The sequence below is a fragment of the Suhomyces tanzawaensis genome, assembly GCF_001661415.1.
Source record: "Suhomyces tanzawaensis NRRL Y-17324 unplaced genomic scaffold CANTAscaffold_2, whole genome shotgun sequence".
NCBI lineage: Eukaryota > Fungi > Ascomycota > Pichiomycetes > Serinales > Debaryomycetaceae > Suhomyces > Suhomyces tanzawaensis.
In genome coordinates, this window is record NW_017963637.1 from 348,179 (window position 1) to 370,879 (window position 22,701).

Sequence of the window (22,701 nt, forward strand, 5' to 3'; positions counted from 1 at the left end):
TTTTCGTCTCGTTTCATGCTAGCCCCACTTCGATGTAGCTTTCCCGTTTCACGGTTTCCTCGCGTCAGCCGCTCACCAAACTCCCACACCAATTCTCACTATTGGCGTTTGTTATGATTTATTTGTTGTGAGGTGCGCCCCGAATTAATTTTGAGGTCACTACTTCTCTTCGTTAACTCACCAATGGCTCCTAAAACAAAATCATCCAAGACCACTCCGGTTCCAAAAGTGTCCTATAAGGGTATGTAACTGTGGATTGGGAGTCCTCGAATTTTCCCAGGTTCCGGGCCAATTGTGGCCCCTTTTGAGCGATACTAACTCCAGACATGATCAAATCGGCAATTGTGACCTTGAAGGAAAGAAACGGTTCTTCGTAAGTACCCCTGATTGAATTTTCCACTCACTACTAACGTCCAGTCGCCAAGCCCTCAAGAAGTATGTTCAGTCCAACTATAACCTCACTGCTGGCAACTTCGATGCCCTCTTCAACACTGCGTTGAGAAAGGGTGTGGAGGCCGAAGAGTTCGTGCAACCAAAGGGCCCATCTGGACCTGTCAAATTAGCCAAGAAGGTTCCCGTTCTTGAGGCCAAGCTCGCTAAGGTGACCAAGTCGTCCAAATCCCCTACCAAGTCGGAAGCCAAGGTCACCAAACCAAAGGCTACCAAGACCAAGGCAAAGGCCACCAAAGAGACCAAGCCAAAAGCAACCAAGACCAAGACGGCGCCAAAGGCCAGTAAGGCCAAGGCCGTGAAGGCAGAATCCAAGACCACGGCTAAAACCACCAAAACCACCGCCAAAAAGGCTCCTAAGAAGGAGACCAAGGCTACCAAAACCACCAAATCTACCAAGGCAGCCAAGGTGACCAAGCCTAAGTCTGCACCAAAGACCACCAAGACCACCAAGACCACCAAGACCACAAAGGCTGCCCCTAAGAAGGTCACCAAGAAGGCTGCTGGAAAGGTCACCAAGCCTGCCACCAAGAAGGCTGCCCCCAAGAAGGTCGCTGCCAAGAAGACCGCCAAGAAGGCCGCTAAGTAGCTGTCTTCCTTTCTCTCCAACTGTATATTAAGTTGTCAAGCGACGGTTCTTTTGTTATCTCGGCCTCTCGAACCTCTCCAGACGCTCGCCAGATGGGGCCCCCACCCTTGTGGGTGTCTCGATTCAATTGTTCCTTGTGTTACTAGTGTTTTATTCTCTCCCGCTTGACTTGTGTGTATTTTATATGTTTAATCATCCACCATGTACTATGTGATGTAGATGCTCAATAATAAGCAACTGTTCAGATATCAGTCTGGATATAGGATTCCAATACTATAATCGTTTCAGGCTTTGCGGCGAAAGACTCAACACTCTGGGAGTTAATTCAGACTTTATTAAAACCTTACTATACTCTGGGTCGTTATTTGACTATGCAGATCACGAATGCACCCTTTATCGAAAATCCCTTGCTGCAATAGTCTGGGTCTCTAATAATCAGGTTCACGCCATACTCCTGAAAAATCCTTGCCTCAACACCCCTCGATCGTGTTCTCCTGCCAATGGATCCATTCATCCCGTCCATAACTCCCGCCTAGCGATTGTTGCAAATCGCGGTTGCAGCTATCACAGCGCACGTGACCCACACCCACCATCGCATAGATACGCGTGTGGGAATGACCCCAACAAACACACTACCATGTCCGAGTTCAAGCCCACCATTGCCATCATCGTGGCCGCCCTCCGTCCCAGCGGCGGTATAGGCCTCAACGGAAAAATGCCCTGGAGACTCAGAAAGGAAATCCGCTACTTCAAAGATGTCACCACCAGAACAACTGGTACTGGCATCAATGCTGTGATCATGGGTCGCCGCACTTGGGAGTCCATACCGTCGAAGTTCCGTCCATTGCCGGACAGAGTCAATGTGGTGTTGTCACGGTCGTTCAAGAACGAGATGGTCGACAACAACGTCATCCACGCCAACTCCATCGACAAGTCCTTGGAGCAGCTCCAGTCCTACGGCACCAGCATCGCCAAACAGATCCAACGGGTATTCATTATAGGTGGTGCTGAAATCTACCGCGAGCTTGTCAACGACCCGGCTGTGTCCCACTTGTTGGTGACTGAGATCGATGCCAAAGAACCGGTGGAGGTCGACACGTTTTTGGGGTTCCCCTTGTTTGAGGGAAGTGCTGTGTGGGAGAAACGTCCCCAGAAGGAGCTTCAGTCTTTCATAGGAGATATTGAGCTCGAAAATGATATCGAGGAGGGCAATTTTGTCTATAACTACACTCTCTGGACCAGGAAATGAGTGGATGTTGACAATGATGGCTACAAATGGCAACATCTGGCCAGAAAATGAGCTGACCGTCGCGAGCTGTTCGCTGGCAGCTTGTGGACTAGATAAAGAGTTGATCGTTGAGTGATGGATGGTATTCAATTGGCGATTTGGTTTGCTTTGTTTGCATAATCGTCACTCCGGCAAATGGTCACTAGCATTTCGTCATCGCTTCTCAATAGAATGACTCACCAGAGCTATTAAATAACACCTCCTCCATCAAATAACTCATCAATATTTCATCAATAGTTCTCATGTTTTAATTATACTAGTGAACCTTGTTCGAATGTAGAGGTTGCATTCTGCTTCAACATCCATTAAGTGCGTCCTATTCACTCATCTAAAGTTCTACCAACTGGGGTTCATTCACCCCATCTACATTACCTCAATCCACACATAATCGTGTCTGGTGGTTTATTTACACTATTTACATCTTCAATAAATACCACAACCCTCCGTAGCTCTACAACTCATGATCGTATACCCTCATTCTACTGGTGACACGCTCGTCCACAGCCAACTCCTGAACCCACTCGGAGTTCTTGGTCTTGCCAGTTTCAACCCACTTCTTTGGCCAGTCCAACTCCTCTTCCTTGGCTTGGAATACGTCCTTGTACTCAAAAGGCCTGATTTTGTTGAACGAAATGGCGGTGGTTCTGTGTCCATAGTCGTCAGCCAACTCTCTGGTAGTGTAGTATCTGTAGATCTTTCTGGGGATCGTCAAGAATCCCAAAAGATTTGGCACTGGGTACACATAAACTGGCTGTTCAAACAACACTGGAATGTGGTTGTCGTCGGTGACCACCTTTGACAAGTCTAATTCTGGAGCGAGCTGGGCAGCAGCGTACTGTTCTGGTGTTATAAATGGCTTGGTCACGGGGTCCTTTTTCTTCTTGCCTCCTTCTACGTCCTCGTCGTCGTCGTCGTCGGTGCTTGTTTTGACTCCATTCTTTTCGTCTTCCTCCCTCTTTTTCTGCTTCTCTTCAGCAACTCGTATTTCTTCGTCAATCAACTCCTGTGGCTTCTCCAATGGTCCCAAGAGCCCTTCGTGGACTCCAGTCAAGTATTCCTTGTACGCACCTCTTCCGATACAGATGACTCCTCCAGCTGTCTGGACATTGAATTCGTCCTCACTGTGGGGTTCGATGGTATCCACGTACTGGTACAATCCTAACACGTCCTTGGCACTGTACAACTCGGTTCTGGCTACGAGATGGTCGTCGTCGTCGTTTTGTTTCTTGGATCTCGTGAAGAAGGCAGGCACATCCTCCTTGAAGAACTTGGTCCACGACTTGTTGTATTGCTTTTGCTTCAAGGCCTCTGCGTCTGCCTTCTGCTTCTCGAGCTGGGCAAGTCTCATCTCTCTGATCTTCTTTGCCACAGTGGCACGGATATCTCCCTGTCTGTTCTCAGTGAAAATGTCATAGTCCAAGGCACTGGCGTTCAACACAGGCTTGACGAACTTGCGGAATATTCTGTATGAAGAATCAAGGAAGTCGTTGGGTGGAGGGGCGATGTAGATGGTCAACTTTCTAGGCAATTTGTCGGACGAGTATATCTGTTCCCCCAAAACTTTAACTTCTTCCATCCACTTCTTTCTGATTTGACTCTGCTGGTACTTATCGTAGGCCACTCCTCCTCCAAGACTACCCAAAACGGTCCAGAAGATCATCCAGTTTCTGGAGGGTAATGAAATTCGTGGGACTCCCAACATTCTCAAAGCAGGATTTGACCATCCTTTCTTGGGAGCTTTTGGAGGTGGCTTGGAGACGGGCTCCGCTGGGGCCACTGGCTTTTCGGGGGGGTTGGGTTCAGCCATGGTCTGTTGGTCAGGTATGGAATCCAGAGCTGGGTAGAAAAATGTTCAATACGGGGACGTGCGCACACCGATGTAACGCCTAGTGTATAGTGGAGCTCTGGCGAGAGAATACGAGATACGAGCCTGGCTCGTGAATATGTTACAATTACACCAGCAAGTGAATCGCCGGAACAGTAGTTGGTTAGACTGTAGCGCTCGTCTAGAATATTTCTCCTAATAAATATCCAGAAAATCGAACTGGATTCACTAGGATTGTGGGGTGTGCGACCTGAAGTGGATAAGTGGTGGTAATACACATACAATCCTATTTAGTACTAGGACCTAGCAGCAAAAAAATGACAAAAAGTAGGGCACTGAGGATTGTAACTTGGTGGTGTTCTTGATAGTGCTCATCTCAAGAACAATGTGGATATTTTCTCATAAGATGGGGTAATTTCCATAGTAGTGAAGAATGAGTGTGAATTTGAAAATTTACTAATTGGTATTCAAGGTTAAAAAAAGGAGTTAAAGAATAGGACCTGTATGCTAAATACGTGAGTATTATGACAGTTACTCTGGTGTTATGTGTACTTTATTTATCAAGGATAATTAATGACTAAATACAGATGGTATTACACACTAATTTGCAATATGATACCATAGATTATACTACGTATGTATTTATATTATGAACTATCATTTTTAACTATTTAGAGCTACGGTGACGTAATGATCTGAAGGGTGCCCATGTTCAATGATTTTATAGTGTGCTGAAATGTAGTAATACGTGCTTGGTGATTTCAGGAATATTCTTTACTTGCGAATAGCAAATGTCTTCAAGAATAGTATCAGCTATGCAATAATATAATAGAGGGAAGGTGCTTAGAGCTGATATTTTATAGCTATTTTCCTTTGCAAATTTTGACAACCACATGCACCTTGCGTGATATATAATCCTCCACTGAATCATGTTTATAATTTGTTGAGAAAGTATGACGCCTACTTCAAGTACTTATACAACTCTATCTTTAGGTCCTCCTGATTGAGATTTTTGCCAATCAACACCAATTTGTTGCTCTTCACACCATCCAAAAGTTTTCCTCCCTCGATTGTATCGTAAGTATCCCTTACTCCTTGGACGACCTTGACGATCTCTGGGTCTTTCTGTACTAATAATCCCTTCAAACGATGGATCTCAACTTCTTTGTCATTGATCTTATTTTCCCATAAGATATACTGGAGGAATGACTCTATTTGATCAAACTGCTCTTCACTTGCAAGGAAAGGAAACTCCAAAGTAACGGTGGAAATACGAGAATCGTGGAAGCTGGCAGAATTAGATAACAATGATTTACTGACCTTAGTAACGTCTCCCTCATATGCATGGAGATCCAAGATGAGATCAAGTTCGATATCTCCAAAGCTGGTTGTGTAGATGGGTGAAGTTCCATTGATGCTTCTAATTCTGTCAGTGATTGCCTGCACTTCTTTCTCCTTATCCTGGAGCTTGTCATACTTATTGATCAAGATAGTGTCAGCTAATGCAATTTGAAGATGAGCGGTGGTGATACCTTCTTGGAGTTGTTCTTCTTCCTGTTGCAATTCCTCCTCGGTTAAGTCCTCCACGTTTGTAGTTTGTGCATTTTTTACATGGTTGTTCTCCCGATGCCAATGGCCTCCGACATCGTCCAAACACTTCAACACATGCTCGGAGTCAACGACAGTAACCACACCGTCGATGTAGATGTTGGAGGACAAGCCTTCGTCGAGCCAGAACATTTTGGCGATAGGAGCAGGGTCGGCCACTCCGGTGGTCTCCAAGAGAATATGGTCGATTCTGTCCTTGGACTTTTCTACCAACTGTTCGATTGCCACTACTCCGTTGTCCTTGACGGTACAACACAAGCATCCGTTTCCAAGATCCAACCATTCTTGGATGGACTCGCTTTTCTCGGTATCCTTGATAGTGACGGACTTTTCAATAACTGACGAGTCCCCAAATTCATTGAGGATAATGGCCAACTTCTTCTTGGACGTTTTGCCGATGTTCTCGAGGAGGGTGGACTTGCCTGACCCCAAGTACCCGGTGATGATGGTGACTGGGATCTTGCGGGTAGGGTCTGACGAGGAAACGGATGGAGCTGGAGCCTCGGGGACGATGGCACCCGTGCTGCGTTCGGAGGGGATCGTGCCATCGGCAGGAAGCTCTGTCACGAGTTGTGGTATGTCGTCCATGGTGAGGATAGTGTGGTGGGTAGTACCAGAAAGTTGCGGCTGATCTGAGTAGTGCGAGCCGCGAATGGATCTGGTTGAAAGAGCCTGGAGAAGAGTGATGGACTATCCTGAAGCTTGGACCTGAGGACTGTTCCTGGTAGGCATTGAAGCACTCTTGTGATTTTGGCATTGCTGTGGTGTTCTTTTCGACTTTCCGGTGGCCTTTTTGGGGAGAGTAGAACTAGTACCCACTTTGGCAGCCAAGTTCCATGGGACAAGAAAACTAACAAGTGGCTTCCTAGACTACCAATACTGGGGAAGAGTGATGAAGCCAGCTGGATCGACTTGGAAGGCACTCAGAAATCCATCATCCGGCCGTTTTTCCCCAAAAACACTGGACTAACTTCTTCTGGGCGATCTCATTTGTTGCAACATTCTGGTTGACGCCCCAGCCATGGCGCTTCAGCAGCTCCAATAGTTCCAAAAGGGTCCAAACGAGGCCAAACGTGCCATTAGATGACTGTTCAGGTCGTCCATCTCTCTGAGCCCTGGCTGCTGCTCATTGGCCCAGATATTCCCATTCTCAGTACTCCGGACTTGATCGCGATAGCCCAATTCGCCTCAGCATTAACCGCGCCGTACGATCAATGGATATAAATTGGCAGACTTCCACTTTCTGGTCACCACAATGCTAAAATACAACGTATACTTGGACGCTGCCTTGTTGGCGGTCATCGGCTATCACTTGTCCATAGCTCCATTCACCAAAGTCGAGGAATCGTTCAATATCCAGGCCATCCATGATATCCTCAACTACGGAGTGTTTCCCCAAGAGGCCATTTTGGACAACTACGACCATATCAACTTCCCTGGAGTGGTTCCCAGATCCTTCGAGGGCAGTTTGATCTTGGCTGGTGCTGCTAAATACATCAATTGGCTCACTAAGCTCGTGGGCTACAACTTGCTCCACGAAAGAACCCAAGAGAACTTGGCAGGCTTGGTCAGAGGACTCTTGGGCCTTTTCAACGCCTACGGCTTGATCAGAATCAGAAACAGTGTCAACAAAATCAACGTCAGAGGAAAGGGCCAAACTAAAGGTACTATTGGGTTCTGGTACCTGGTGTTACTTCTCAGTCAGTTCCACTTATTGTTCTACTCCTCCAGAACCTTGCCCAATTTCATCGCCTTGCCAGGTGTCTTGCTTGGCTTATCAAAGATTCTTGAAGGTGACACCACTGGATTGACTTGGTTGGCCTTTATCGGCATAATTTTCAGATTGGAAGTGGGGGTATTCGCCGTGATTATTGCATTTGTTTCCTCTTTGATCTATGGCCAGTCCAACCTCATTCTCAACGTTATCTTCTTGGCTGTTGGTACGCTCTTAGGTGGTTTCCTGTCGTTTGCCATCGATTCCTACTTCTGGAACCAGAAATTGTTGCCTGAATTGTCGTCTTTCTTCTTCAACATTGTTGATGGAAAATCGGCTCAATGGGGCGTTCTGCCATGGTCTACTTATTTCAACAACTACCTTTGGCAATTGTTCAGACCTCCAATCATTTTATTGTTGGCTCTTCCTGGTTTGATCAATGATCCAGCTTCAGATGAAACTAGAGAGAAGATAGCTACCGATGACGGGAAATTTTTGGAGAACCAGTCCCCAGCCAAGAACTCGTTAAGAATCCTTTTCGTTTCTTCCCTTTTATACATTGCTGCTATGTCGTTCCAACCACATAAGGAATGGAGATTTATTGTCTACGTGGTTCCTATTTTCACCCTTCAAGCCGCCAATGGTCTTGCAGGTATCACTGATAAATGGAGCTTCAGTTTGTCCAGCAAAATTTTCACACTCCTTACTGTTTTTGGTATTTTTGTCAGTGCCATTTTGTCGTTGTTAATGGGATATGTTTCAAGCTACAACTACCCAGGAGGTCAAGCCTTGACATTTGTTAACTCATTCATTGATTCCACATATGCAAACAGCAGCGTGGTTGTTCACTTGGATACTGCCTCTTGTATGACTGGCATTAACAGATTTGGACAAATTCATGATGAGTATGTCACCTATGATAAGACCGAAGGACGTGAAGAATTATCCAACATTTGGAATGACATTCAAATCTTGGTTAAGGAAAACCCCATCCCAGAGATTGGAACTTCAGATGGTGCAGTATTAGTCTTTGAAAAGAAGAACTGGGAAATAATTCACACCGTTCCTACTTATAGAGCTTTGCAAGTCGGTCCAATTATCAGTTTGGTCAGAAGATTATCTGATTCCGACGAATTATTCAAGTTCGTCTTTTCCGTTATTGAAGAATTAAAGGAAGGAGAGTCCAAAACGTTGAAGAATATCTTGAGATCCCTTGTTGTTACACAGGACTACTTGTATGTTTACAATAGATTGGCCAAGGATGAAAACCTTGTGATTGAAAGTGGGGATATGTACAAAGACCAAGCCCAAGTTGGATTCGAAGAGGGCAAGACCCATGAAATTGAAGCTGAGGCCATTAAGGAAGCTGTCAATGCCGAGATCGACCACCTCGAAGAAAACTAGCATCTTTTGCAGTTTGCTCATATAGTAAGCTGAAAAATGATACAAATCTAAATAATAAACGTATTCTGAGTAAACTTTTACGTACTCAAGGCCCCCTTGATTGTTGGCTTTCATCAAAAGGAATACTCGTCATCTGGAGAAGGTGCAACCGTGATTAAATTGTTGCGCAACCTTTCCCTCAATTTCTTGACAGGTGAGAACTTAGGCTGACTTCCCTCCTCTTCGGTAGGAAACATTATCGGAGTGATTCTTCTTAATTTCTTAGCATTTTCAATGACAGTTTTCTCATCCTCTATCACAGTATGCGAAGACTGACTGAGGAAATCGGAACTATTCGAGTATACATCCATCGGATAATCCTCCTCGGGCTTTATAGGCTGAAAGTTGGGAGGCTTTGGAGGTATAACATTTGCATAAGTTTTAGCCTTTGTCGAACCATCATCCCTTGATTGCACTGGCCGTGGCCTTGGCTTTGATGCCGAAGGTTTAGGAATCATGCTCTTGTATCTGGACCCGCTGAGACTCTCGATATGTCGAGAAGGTGAGATCACTCTAAGATCGTTACCTGTATTCTTCTTTGGAGTACTAATATTTGATCGAGGAGTTGAAGTCCCCTTTGCTCTTCCAAAATGTTTCCTCAACGCATCGATTCTTTCATTTTTGATCCGTTGGTTTGTTTCTTGAAGTTTGGTAGGACTTATTCTATTAGTTTTGGGAGTGAATAGTAATCTACCATGAACTTGTTGCTTCAACGGAGTGAACAAATAACTGGAGTTAGGATCTTCCTCTGACCGAGTGTTTGTTCGCGAAGATTTATTTGCCAAGGGTGAGTGATTACTGATCATACTTGTATCTGCATTCTGGAAATCTTCTAGATTGTCCTTTGCTTCTCTGAGTTTTACCAACCATAATTCAAAGATCGACCTTAATTTTGCATTTTGCCATTTTTCGAGGAACATATCACAACTCTGGTTGTTTCTTTGAATTAGTTTCATATACTTCATTGACCATCGACTGAGCAAAGACTGTACCTGTTGAAACTGCTTGTTGTCGATTAGATTGTCAGCAACCTCTCCAAGATATACCCCTTTGTTTATGTATTGATCATACCAAATCAACAAGAATTTTTTGAGTAGGACGGAATTTTGAAAAGAAACGGCCTCCTCGAGTAGTATCAACTTAGCATTTGTTTTCTGGTTCCAAACACTGAAATATTGCTTCTTTGATCTAGCTTTTCTTACAAACTGGGCATACCTTTCATCAAGTTCATTAAGCTTTGCCTGTTTTTCATTGTAGCGATTAACCCACTGACGAATCATCAATGACAACAAGTTTGGATTTCTCATCTTCTGCTCGAAGCTGGCAATTTTCAATAGCAGCTTACTTTCGAATCTATCACCATACTTTGATTTCCATCTGCTTAATGCCATGGCTGTAATGAAGTGTTCATCAAAAACTCCAGTGGCCAAAAATTTGTCAGCCTTCCGATTGAGCTGATAATCGATTAAATGGTGCTGCTGTATAATTTTGTTGTAGAACTTTCTTTGGAAGTTCAAGTCGGCAGTAGCTTCGTATTCCATTACATCTTTGGTAGCTGAGAGCCAACGGGTAAAGCTATCCTGAAGTTTTGAATATCTTTCAAATTGGTGGGATCTCCTTGCTAATTCGACTTTTTCATCTTTTCTTGCTGTCCAAATCGTTAAAATCTTATCCTGAATGTCTAAGTCCTTTCTTCTTAGGGAATTATGAAGCTTGTACTTCAATAACCATTTCTTAAGACAATTCTTCATATCAATTACTGAATGCTCTGAGTTTTGTTGAAATACACGAAGAGTATTGTTCAATTTCCATTGCCTCAATGCAGATTTCAACAAATGGTTTCTTTGAACGCTATCAGCTAGTTCAATTTGTCCTTTCTTCGCCTTCCAGTGATAAAATATTTGCCTCTTCAACTCGACTTCTTTGCTCTTCCTCATTGCGTTGGCCTTTTGAGAAAGAACTAGTTTCCTCTTCCAGTGATTTTCAAACACATATGTGAGCAAGAGTGTATTGTTTGTTACCTGAGACTTTTTGAGTCCTTTTTCTAGGTCATGCATCTGTTTCCAGATTTTAAAGAACCGAGTTTGAATCCACTTACGTTCTAACATGAATAATATTGCTAGCTTATTCTCCCCCAATTCGTGCTCAATAGGTAGCTTCTGGTGCCATAAATTCCAGAACCTTACTAGTATTTGCTCATTTCTAGAGAGAGTAAACTTATCTGCAAGACTTTTAGCAATCTTTTGGAGCTCAATTTTATGATTGTGGCTTCTTTTGAGCTGAACAAATACACTGGATTGCACTGTGATTTGATCCATCCTTTGTGCCTTGGCTTGCAATTGCTTCATTCTCTGTGCACCATTAGACCAGCTAATGAAGTACCTTTTCAAGAACGCATTGTTAGCTATTTCAGTGAGTTCCCTATGATCTGATAATTTTTGATACCATTCAGACTTGAACTTTTTATCTAGTAACACGTTTTCATAATATTTGGATGCCTCTACTTCTAATGTGTTGAAGAGAAGTCGTTTTCCAAACCACTTCTGTAGCTGGGCCTTCTGTATTTGCTTATTCTCATTTTGAGCCCAACTGGTATGATATCTATCCCACAATGTTTGAACATTCAAGAATTTCTTGGACCAATTGGCAAACGCCAATCGTTTGATACTCGCATGATTGTTGTACTCTGAAGCTGCCAATCGCATTAAAAGTGTCGCATCTGTCCCAGGTGTACTTGAAAGTTTGAGATGAACTCCATGAAATCTGGTTACGGATTGCTTTATATTGATGTCTTCCGTGTCCTCTTCATTCTCATAGTCAACAATAGAATTAACCAAATGCACAATAGTATCTACGAATTTGAGATCTGAGGAAACAGACAATGTGGGCAAATCTTCATACATCAACTTTAAGTAGTACCTGAACATTGAAGGAAATTTGTTGTTGAAGTTCAAATCAAATTCATTCAACAATGGAATGATGTGCCTGAGGTTGTTGTATAATCTAATCTGGTCCTCTTTAGAATACGGGTGGTTCAGTGTTGGCTCGTCAATTGATTCGGATGAAGTCAAGAAACTAGGATATTGAAGACTTCTTTCACTCATGGAGTTTTGGGGGTGAGGAGATTCATTCACCAACTGTGAAGGAGTTTCGAGTAGTATCGGATTTTGATTATCGATTTTCATCTCAGGAAAAATTGCTACTTCCGAGAACACTCTGGAATTTACATCTTTGAACAGCTCTGGTAAGATTCGAAATCCTTCTGAATCAGACATAAAAAAATTGAGCACCTGGTTCAATTTCATCTCTTTGTACTCAAAGCTGTCTACCTCCATGAACTCGACGTTGGCATGTCTTTTGAACAAATTAATCATGATTCTTATGTAGTTCTTGTAGTCCCTTTCGAGGGGAGATTTGAAGCTGAGGATCTTGAGGAAGGCACCGTACAAGTAATCCAAATCGGGGTCACTGCTCAGGAATTTTTGCAGGGATGTTACAGGCTGGTGATCGTTCTCATAGCTGAAAATTGAATCTTGCTCGTTCTGTTCGTCTTCGACCTCGTTCAAGATGATGCTGTCTAGAAAATCGGCAATATTCTGTGTATCCTGCTCGTCAAGACTGTCCAATTGGGACTGAATACTGGAATAAAAGCGGAGCTCTTCCATGGCACACCGTTGGATGAAATCCACGAGCATTGACTCTGAATCGGCCTGGAACTTGATGAAAAACTGGATGAGGGTGGAGAGCTTGCCAAAGATCAACGAGTACGAGTCTTTGATTCGGATGGGCCGCTTGCCCTTAATTTTGGAGAGAAGCTCTACGAGCAGCTCGAGCACCGAGTGGTTCGAATGCACCTCGTGCTGGTTGAACGACTGGATGAACTGGACGATGTTGACATTTGTGAGTGAGTTTATCGCCCTATCGGAGGGAGAATAGTAGAGGATATCAAGTGTGGACGACGCGTCAGACTGCGACGAGCTGGTGCTATTCAACCTGAGCCTGTTATACGACTTATCATTGTAGTTGATCACCTGGATCACGTTGGCAATGGACTCCCGGAGAAGGGGCTCATAGGTGTGGTGGTCTTGGTGGGTGTGTAGTTGGTGGAGATTCTTGAGGGTTTTGTGGAGTAGGTCGGGGAGGGGGTCCGACATCGCACGAGGAGAGTCCAGACTGGGGCTGTGCCGTCTGAGGAGAGTACTGGAGCTGGCAGCTGGGTTGTGAAGGAAAGAACCAGATGGTTGTGCCCTCGGAAATGCGTCACGGGGAATTCTTCACGTGCCTGTCCTCCCGAATAACCTGTCTAATTATAAACTCAATCTAGGAACCGTTTCACTTTGCAACTATTAGACATCTCTGAACGGGAGATCTTCCCTGAAACCTACCACAGCACACCTTAGGCCAAGTGCAGCTCCAACGAGTGACATCGCTCTACTAAGCCTCAAATCGCAAATTAGCCTGCGATGTATCCCAATTCCATCCCCAGAGACAACCAGGACAAACGCAGATCGACCAGTTATGACCAGCAGAGGATAAAGCTCCCGTTTGTGAACAACAACGGCTCCCGTCTCAGTGTGAACAACGAATCAGGCTACCCCCACCGCAATTTTTCTGACGGAATAGTGACTGCTAGACCGTCCTATTCCGCAGAACGGCTTCCTACATCCTCACACAGCGCCCAAGATCTATACCGACCCAACGACTACCATACCGGAAGCCGTCTCTCCTCTAGCTTCCATGAAATCCCATCTCCAGACTTTTTCGACTTCTCGATAAACAAGGAGGAGAAAAATGAACAATCAAGACCTAAGCCATCGGAGTCCACACATACCACCAGACACAAATCAATGCACTATGATCCCATACCAGACCGTGAGTTGACGCCAAAATTGGAGGAAGATACCACATTTAGCTTCTCGGAACAGAACGACTCCAGCAACCAGTTCCTGACAACATCTGACCCTCCCTACCCTCTATTTTTGCCCCCTCTCCACCAGATCGGTCCTATCATCGAATCTCCCAACCGTGAAACCTTCAAGCAGGACTCCCCTCAGAATTCAGTATCCACCAGCCTCAGCTCAAATGCTATTGGCCTGATTATTGGTGGCTATAACTATAGTAATAGTTCCGTTGAATTGGCAAAATATAACTTGGACAACGTTAGGTCACACGAGTCGTCGATCAGACGAATTCCCTCTGATCCCAGACCATTAGAGGGTCCTCCGCTTTCCAATGAGAAAATACATGCAAGGAATGGTTCTGAAACTTCAACTATTTCCACCGCCTCATCTGCATCTACTATCACCCAATCGTCTGAGAAGGAAAACAAGGACAAGAGGTTTGTACGCTACGCTATGAATACCCAGTCCCCACTAGTAAACCCCTCTAATCGTTGGCAAATAGGCAATGTTCTCAGATGGTTAGAGCACCACAACTTCAATTCTTCCTGGCAGGAAACATTTAGGAAAAACGAGATTTCTGGTAATCGGTTTCTTGAGTTGAGTAACTTCGAAAAAGATTCTATCATCTGGAAACAGTTCACTAAGTTTTTGACATTCGACGAATACTCATCGGTAGAGAGATTCATCGAGTTGTTGAAACTCGAGATTTCACACAATGATCTGATTCCTTCGGCTCAACAACTCTACTCGAGAAAAAGCTCAAATGAATTGCCAACTCCTTATTCGGCTAATAGTTCCAACATGAAAACGGAGTTTAGAAAATCTACTCCAATATTTAATAAGTTTCCCTTGTCTACACCTTCTTCAATGGATTCTTCATCCACGCTAAACCTCCCACTGGCTGGAGCAAAGCAACGGCCCTTTTCATATGTGGATCCAAGCAACAGAAGCAAAGACACTTTGGTCTCTCCCTCGCACCATAAATTCTTCAAAAAGCATATTCGAACCCATTCGAACGAATCAAGGGACTCTGCGTCCTCTGTTAATGAATCCAGCAGACCTGTTTCTGGTACGTTTTTGAAGAATCAAACTTCTGCCAAAGAAATTCCAGCCAGAAGAGGTATCCTTAGCACTTTGAGAAAATATGGTGGTGATAAAGCAGCTGAGATCGTCAAACAAGTCCTGTCGTCGTCCTCCTCGAACTCGTCCTCGCGAAACACAAGTGGGTCAAATATGAAGAACAGATCTTTCAGTAACTTGAAAGACATCAAGCGAATGGCTCCGCCAGAATTTACAATTAGTGATGCCTCAAATCCCGAAGAAATTATTGTAAACCCTGAACAAAGAAAATCCATAGATTCAAGCAAATCTATCGTTTCGACGGTTGATGACACCACTTTGGTTCTCCAACCTATCAAGTCTACTGATGCCTCATCAGTGTCATTGAAAGAGCTGCCTGAGCCACTTGAAGAAAAATATTTGCCTCAACCATTAAATGCATGGCAAAACGAAATCATCGTGTTACTTACGAAGGACCATCAACAATACACAAAAGTCCACTTTGTGCCTGAAGACTTTGATTCATACCAAGCGTTGAAGGACAAAACCGTCAGGTGTTTGGATTTAATAAATATTGGAAAATTCACCTTTCACTTGACAGAATTTGACTCCAAGGAAGGAGCAGCTTTGCCTGAGCTCCTCTTATTAAAGCTATTGAAAGAGAAGATTGCCACTAAATTATTTGTGAGACAAGAACTAGCATCCCCTCTGGGAACCAATACTTTCTCTACTACATCATCAGACTCTAAATCGTTTGAGATGGTTGGTGAGAATGATGAAAAGGCCTATCCTGCAACTCCTCAGTACTTACTACAAAATGTTAAGGATTCCAAAGTCGATTACCTCAATTTCAAAGACATTATGGATAGACTTCCACTTGATATTTCCATGAGAAGGAGGAAATCTGGCAATGAGACAAAGCCTAAACAGGATACTCAATTCTTTCCACTCAAATTACCATTCCCTGCTAACAAAAGACATAGCGAGAGGCAGATTTCAACCCTTCTGATTAACACTACCCAGCTTGAGGATTATCCTAGAGCATCACCGGTGTCTGCTCGTTCTAATAACTCGTTCAGAGTGATCAGAAAAGAAGGAAGTGTGATTGACTTTGATAAAAGACGCAAATCACCATATGAAACCAATCCTCCTAAATTGATCCCAAACATTTACTCTTCATCGGTATCTGACCAATTGAAATCCCCAATATCTGCCACTACTGTGCAAACTTTGCGGGATAATCCTGCCCCAGAGAAGCCTGAAAATGAGAGAAGTGGCAGTATAATTGCAAAGAGGGCTGCACCTCCGCCTCCACTTAATAAGGTACAAAGCTTTAAGCGTACTGAATCTGTGTTGAGACAGAAAATGTCTGGCAGAGGTGAAGAGCCATCGGGATATAACGGATCGATGAAGAGGTTTTCTTCAAAAGCATCCTCCAGATCTGCTGGATCAAAGGAGATTGATCCGTTCCATGAGAACGAGATAACTTTCGATGATGTATCTGATTTTCTGTCCAGAAAAATGGACAACGGCGATGATGATGACGAATTCTTCGTTAAGCAAGTCAAGCCAAGTAAAGCTCAAGAAAATGATGACGATGATGATGAGGACTTCTTTGTGAAACCTATGAGTAAACCCAAAATTCCAGACCTGGTGGCCAAGCCGGATGATGATGACTTCTTCATGAAACCAATGAGTAAAAAGCAATCCAAGAGGCCCAATCTCCAGGTGGATGTCAAGATGGACGTCAGACCCCCAGTTGAAGAGGTTTATGATAATCTTGAAAAGTATTTCCCATACACCAATCTCGACAAGCCCATCATTGATGACTCGCCAGATTCACCAGTAGTCAATATTGGACAAACACAGAAGATAGTGCCTCTCAGACAGCCAACAATCTCCAGAACCTTCTCAAGTGCCAATATTTCGCCTGTGAAAGTGGCCACAGATGATCATGGGGACGAGGTTCTCTACTCCGAGAACACAGCTCCAGGTTTGAATTGTCGCCGTATGAAGACGATCAGAATTGTTGCGAATGAAGCTCGTCGTAAGAGAATGCATCAATTGTCCCCTCGAACCGTCAACACTGACAAAGTGGCTAATTTCCCAACTTCCCAAATGGGTCTTACCAGATCCAATACCAAGATGTGGGGCCAAAAGGTGGTGGAAGTCACATCTTCAGAAATCGAGCAGGGCTTTGTTAGCAAGCTTCGTAACAACAAGAATGGACAGTTTGAAGAGTTTGCGTGGATTAAGGGTGAGTTGATTGGAAGAGGCTCCTTTGGAGCGGTATACTTGGGCTTAAACGTTACCACCGGTGAAATGTTAGCGGTCAAACAAGTAGTTGTTAATCCAGGACGGGGAGGCTCTAAAAATTCCGATGGTATTGATGCTTTACATAAAGAAGTGAAAACTATGAAAGACTTGGATCATGTCAATATCGTCCAATACTTGGGCTACGAACAAAAGAATAATATCTACAGTTTATTCTTGGAGTACGTGGCTGGTGGTTCTATTGCTTCGTGTATGAAATCGTTTGGAAAGTTCGAAGAGCAGTTGATTCGGTACATCACCAAACAGGTGTTATTGGGGTTGGAGTATCTTCACTCCAACGGGATTTTGCATCGAGACTTGAAGGCTGACAATTTATTGCTTGAAATCGATGGTACTTGTAAAATATCCGATTTTGGTATTTCCAAACGGTCTCAGGATATCTACACCAATAATGCCGAAATGTCGATGCAAGGAACAGTTTTCTGGATGGCGCCAGAAGTCATTGACAGTATAGTAGAAGACAAAAAACAGGGTTACAGTGCCAAGGTGGACATCTGGTCGCTTGGATGTGTGGTGCTTGAAATGTTTGCTGGAAAACGTCCATGGTCTAATGAGGCCGTGATCAGTGCCATTTACAAGATTGGTAAAACTAAATTGGCCCCACCAATTCCTGAGGATATTGACCATTTGGTCAGTCTCGAAGCAAAGGACTTCATCAACAAGTGCTTCACCATCGACCCAGAAGAAAGACCCACTGCAAAGACGCTATTGGCACATCCATTCGTAAAGTACGAAGAACGTTTCTCGTTTTCCGACACCAAGTTGGCGCAGATGATCAAATTCAACTCGAGGAAAAGTGTAGTCAACTAGCTGGTTTAGAGTGGGTAATAAGTATTAAAATATACATTGGGATAATTAGGTAATTGCAAGAGAATTAGTGTAACTTCTTCAAAATTTTTGGAATTTATAAGGATGCAAAAGTGAAATACAAAAATCTGGTATAAAACTTCTGGATACAATAGAAGGAGACTACTGTAGATTATGTCAGAAAGATTTGTCTAGATATTACCGTTACTTGCTAGCAAATTCACTTCTTCTCAGGACCCGGGAAAGTAGAGATTGAAGTCACTTGAGTGTTTGCCCAAGGTTTTGCTCCTCCTGTTGTTCCATAAATTAGATTAGAGAATTTATCAAGGTGAGCTTCGGTTTCTATTCATATATTCTGCCCAGACGAGTGGATTGCCTCAGGGAAATTCTTCGAGTACGATCTGTCAGTTCTAGTGCTTAATAGACATTGGGGTTGTCTTAACACATTGCTACTTAAAATACCAGTTCATGAAGTAAAGTTCTGCTTTATTTCATCTCCACTCCAATATTGTAGTATTATAATCCTGGGTCACAGTCACTTAAACTAGCCTAGTATGATAGCCCAGTACAATAGTCCAGGACAAAAGTCACTTAACTTCAACCTACCAAGATAGCCCAGTAGGAAAGTGCAGTGACTGGCACTAAAACTCAATTTCCTAGTCCAATACCCCGACGGTCGCAACCTACAGGAGCGTGCTATGCCCCACCACCTCTTAATCTGATTCGTTCATTATGTACAAGTCTATATGTGCTGCTCTGTCACCTAGTTCACCTTCAATTCGTCCACCATCAACACCGTCTGGAAGGGCTCCACGGGAAACGTCTTCAACCGACGACATCTCTGCTTCTTTCTGTACACCTCGTAGTAGGGCTCTCTGGTGATCTCCACCACACTGGCTGTCAACTCGTAGGCGTCCTGGGGGATGCCCTTGTTGTCGTTGTAGGTGAATTCTGGAGACCCCAAAGTGGTGACGTCGTTCAACTTCAATTTGTCTCCCACCTGCACGTTCTTCAACTTGAACGGCAAATACACCCTGTCGCCCTTGGTGACCATGTATGGCATGTTGTGGAGCTTGAAGATGGCGTACAAGTGGTTGGAGCCGTTGGTGCTGATTTTGAGGGTGTGGAGGTCGGGCACGGCAGAGCGTACGGCAGCGTTACCCAAACGGGACATGCTAGAGAACGACCGCTGGGCGTTGAGCCCCATGAATCCTCGAATCATCGTGTGTATATCGAGAGGCTGTGGATATTTGCTTAGCTGACCTGGCAGTCAATTTGTCGCTGTGAGTGTGTAGCTTCCGCACGCCCTTTGTGTAATTAAAAATTTTCCCTAACATCAACAAATTTGGCGGACGGGAAATTGGCGGAACAATCTCCAGAGTCCAGTTGTATGAGGTCATGTACTAAAAGTTGATAACGCAACAATAGCAACATCCATTGACACTACGACGAACTCATACATACCCCCTGCCATTGATTGGGACTCCCGTGTTCGCTTATTGGCCTCCTTGCTCCACCGCCTCCTCGTCACCCACCACTGACTGGGACCATTGAAGTACTTGCCCAAGAGCCCTCCTCGTTACCCACCCTTGCATAGTCCCCACAGGACACTCGGCATACCATGTCTGGATCCTTCTGGAAGTTCAGCAATGGATTCACCTCGTTATCTAATATCCTGACGTTCTTGGAGAACCATTCCATCAGTCAGGACCACGGCGAAGCCCTGTATGAGAGCACCTACGAGGTGCTCTTGAAGCTCTTGGACGAGAATGATCTCTTGCAGGAGCTTTTGTCCAACAACCCCATGTTGTTGGAGTTTTTGCGTGAAGACGACGTGTTGGCCATGTTGGTCGACTTAGTCATCAACGAGGGCGATCCCAAGAAATTGGCCTTGACCGATCCATCGTTGCCTTCCGACGAGAAGCCAGAGCTGAAGAACCCCGAACCATCAACTTCATCTGAAGCCAGCGAAGAGGTTTCCGATACCGCCACAGAAGCAAACGATTCTCAAGACTCCATTGATGCCGACGAAACAGACGAAGCATCCAACGACGATGACAACGACGATGCAGACGAAGAATCCGAAGAAGAGAAAGCCACTCGCAGAGCCACCATTGCTGCCGAAATCTTGAGTGCTGACGTATGGTCGTTGACTGACACCGTGATGGAATCAACACCAAACTTGAATAAGTTGTGGTCCGTATTGGATTCAAAGTCTCCCCTTTCAATCAATCTCTCAACCTACTTCATGAAGATCATGGAACATTTGCTTGACATGAAATGCGACGAAATGATCTCGTACCTTATCGAGAATCAATCTACTTTAGTTGAAAAGTTCATGAACCACCTTTCCAACTCACCATTGATGGATTTCTTGTTAAAATTAATCTCCACTGATAAACCAGACAACTCCACAGGTATTATAGACTTTTTACAGAACCAGGACTTGATAACTCACCTCATTAACGCTTTGGACATAACAGACGAGAACAATGAACCCACAGAAGATCATGATAAATTGTTGGTTAGACAATCATCTGCAGCTGATTTCTTGAAGGCGTTGATCACCATCTCGGCTAATTCTACCACAGACAATTCAACTATTGGTCCAAGTGAATTGACTAGAGAATTGGTTTCACACGAGCAGATGACATGTTTATGTAACATTATGTTGAAGGGAGGTTATGCATTGGCCAATGGTGTTGGAATCATAATAGAGATCATTAGAAAAAACAATTCAGACTATGACATACTACCAGTTTTATACATCACTTTGGATTCACATCCCCCAACTGGTAGAGATCCAATTTACTTGGGTCATTTATTAAAGGTTTTTGGAAGTAAGATTGAAGATTTCAATCGCCTCTTGATGAGTGAATCATATGGAGATGATGACAGAAAGCTTAAGACTCCCTTCGGTGAAATTGAGCCTTTGGGCTTTGAGAGATTCAAGATTTGCGAATTGATTGCTGAACTTTTACATTGCTCCAATATGGCTCTTCTCAATGATAATAAGGGGTTCGACGTAGTAAAGGAAAGAGACGAGTTAAGAAAGAAAATGAAGGAATATGACCCCATCAGTTTCAAGTATAATGAAGTTATTGTCCTTCCAAACGACAAGGACCATGATGAAGACAATAATTCCAATAATGATATTGATGAAAGCAACCATAAAACTAATAAAGCAAATAAACATGATGATGAGGATGAATATGTTAATGACACTATTGATTCATTTAATTCTAAATTACAACAGGATGAAGATTCGATCGTTCAACATCACCAAGAAAACGATGATGATGAAGAAGAACCACATGCTAATGCAAATCTCACTGAAGAGCAAATTAGAGCCAATCCAGTGATTGGTGACTACTTAAAGATCGCCTTATTTGATACTCAAATCATCACAAATATCTTATCTATGTTCTTCAAATTTCCTTGGAACAATTTCTTGCACAATGTTGTTTTTGATATAGTTCAACAAGTTCTCAATGGATCCATGGGAATTGGATTTAACAAGTTTTTGGCCATTGATTTATTCCATTTGGGAGACATTACCAATAAGATCATTGAAGGCCAAAAGTTGTGCTCTGATTACGAGGATAGTCACAATGGATTGAGACTCGGATTCATGGGACACTTAACTTTAATCGCTGAAGAAGTGGTGAAGTTTATTCAGTTATACCCAGCCAACTCATTAAGCGAGCTCATTGATGTTAAGGTTGAAGACGATGTGTGGGAAGATTATGTCAGTAATGTTTTGTATGATACCAGAGAGAAGTATAATGCTATTTTAGGTGGTGGTGAAGAGGATGAAGATGAAGATGAAGAAGATGAGAACAATACCTTTGACGAAGGCTTGGGGGAGATCATAGAGGAAGTCAAGACTGGCTTAGTTTTCGATGATGCTACAGACCATGACTTACGTGGCAGTGGATATGATGAAGAAAACGGTATCGATGAGCCCAAGAAGACAGAAAAGGATCGCCTCGATAGTGATGAATCTGAATCTGATGATGATGATCATTTTACCAACTACATGTCACACCAATTGATCAACACTGCCTCTACGGAGATCTCGTCCAATATAGAGCCTTCTAAGGAGAAGTCTATTTCTACGTCAGACGAGAAAGAACAAGATGGCGAGGGTCGAATGGACCCCACAACTGATGACTTCGACCATGAAGATTACATCGACCCAAACGATGACGGTGTGTCTTACAAAAGGACCAGCTCATTATACGATGCCACAGGGTCCTTGTTAACTAGCTCGGTTAACGAGGAAGACGAGCTCAGTGAAGATTCGAGTTCAAGCTCTTCCGATAATGATGACGATATCAACTTAGAAGATGATGGTGGGGTCAATGACTCCACCAAGCTTACTAGAGCTGCCAGTAAAGGATAATCTGTTTAGTATACACAGATGTCATGCTTAATGAATGTATATGTATTTTATTTCATGTCTTTATGTCGTTCTCATTACGGTTTTCGTTCACATAGGCTCTGCATTTCCTGATCCGCTCTTTAATTACTAATTACTATATTGATCATATGAAAGCGTAGTTCTACTACCACATTAAAGAAGAGAACCTGGAATGAAAGGAGTAATTTTTCGCTTTGAAACCTAGAGTATAAAGTACAAAACGATCAAATATCGAGGAAAAGCTGAAACACCACAAGGGA

The 22,701-nt window shown here is 43.6% G+C and overlaps 9 protein-coding genes across 9 annotated transcripts; 5 read left to right on the top strand and 4 right to left on the bottom strand.

Moving 5' to 3' along the window:
- Window positions 1–183: 183 nt before the first annotated feature.
- HHO1 (histone) lies at window positions 184–1,039 on the top strand (the record flags this gene model as incomplete). The annotated part of the gene is made up of 3 exons (XM_020206529.1): window positions 184–241; window positions 325–373; window positions 418–1,039. 3 exons carry the CDS (start codon window positions 184–186, stop codon window positions 1,037–1,039), a joined length of 729 nt encoding a protein of 242 aa, XP_020065712.1.
- Window positions 1,040–1,676: 637 nt separating this feature from the next.
- On the top strand, window positions 1,677–2,288 carry DFR1 (dihydrofolate reductase; the record flags this gene model as incomplete). The annotated part of the gene is made up of 1 exon (XM_020209503.1): window positions 1,677–2,288. The coding sequence occupies one exon, from the start codon at window positions 1,677–1,679 to the stop codon at window positions 2,286–2,288; it is 612 nt and encodes a 203-aa protein (XP_020065713.1).
- A 414-nt stretch (window positions 2,289–2,702) lies between these two features.
- Window positions 2,703–4,162, bottom strand: TIM54 (Tim54p). Its single transcript, XM_020207312.1, has one exon. It carries the CDS (start codon window positions 4,132–4,134, stop codon window positions 2,779–2,781), a length of 1,356 nt encoding a protein of 451 aa, XP_020065714.1. The 5' UTR covers window positions 4,135–4,162; the 3' UTR covers window positions 2,703–2,778.
- Window positions 4,163–4,792: 630 nt separating this feature from the next.
- Window positions 4,793–6,348, bottom strand: CANTADRAFT_93778 (uncharacterized protein; the record flags this gene model as incomplete). Its single annotated transcript, XM_020211971.1, has 2 exons — window positions 4,793–6,254; window positions 6,279–6,348. 2 exons carry the CDS (start codon window positions 6,346–6,348, stop codon window positions 5,113–5,115), a joined length of 1,212 nt encoding a protein of 403 aa, XP_020065715.1. The 3' UTR covers window positions 4,793–5,112.
- A 667-nt stretch (window positions 6,349–7,015) lies between these two features.
- On the top strand, window positions 7,016–8,878 carry ECM39 (dolichyl-P-Man:Man(7)GlcNAc(2)-PP-dolichol alpha-1,6-mannosyltransferase; the record flags this gene model as incomplete). Its single annotated transcript, XM_020209303.1, has 1 exon — window positions 7,016–8,878. One exon carries the CDS (start codon window positions 7,016–7,018, stop codon window positions 8,876–8,878), a length of 1,863 nt encoding a protein of 620 aa, XP_020065716.1.
- A 113-nt stretch (window positions 8,879–8,991) lies between these two features.
- SFI1 (Sfi1p) lies at window positions 8,992–13,071 on the bottom strand (the record flags this gene model as incomplete). Its single annotated transcript, XM_020209409.1, has 3 exons — window positions 8,992–9,170; window positions 9,402–11,961; window positions 12,121–13,071. The coding sequence occupies 3 exons, from the start codon at window positions 13,069–13,071 to the stop codon at window positions 8,992–8,994; spliced, it is 3,690 nt and encodes a 1,229-aa protein (XP_020065717.1).
- Window positions 13,072–13,271: 200 nt separating this feature from the next.
- Window positions 13,272–18,161, top strand: BCK1 (mitogen-activated protein kinase kinase kinase; the record flags this gene model as incomplete). The annotated part of the gene is made up of 1 exon (XM_020207314.1): window positions 13,272–18,161. A coding segment is annotated over exon 1 (4,352 nt), but the record flags the coding sequence as incomplete, so codon positions are not given.
- Window positions 18,162–18,781: 620 nt separating this feature from the next.
- On the bottom strand, window positions 18,782–19,240 carry CANTADRAFT_20177 (mitochondrial 54S ribosomal protein bL21m; the record flags this gene model as incomplete). The annotated part of the gene is made up of 1 exon (XM_020206530.1): window positions 18,782–19,240. The coding sequence occupies one exon, from the start codon at window positions 19,238–19,240 to the stop codon at window positions 18,782–18,784; it is 459 nt and encodes a 152-aa protein (XP_020065719.1).
- Window positions 19,241–19,639: 399 nt separating this feature from the next.
- CANTADRAFT_46737 (uncharacterized protein) lies at window positions 19,640–22,423 on the top strand (the record flags this gene model as incomplete). Its single annotated transcript, XM_020209376.1, has 3 exons — window positions 19,640–21,944; window positions 21,996–22,278; window positions 22,327–22,423. 3 exons carry the CDS (start codon window positions 19,640–19,642, stop codon window positions 22,421–22,423), a joined length of 2,685 nt encoding a protein of 894 aa, XP_020065720.1.
- Window positions 22,424–22,701: the final 278 nt, after the last annotated feature.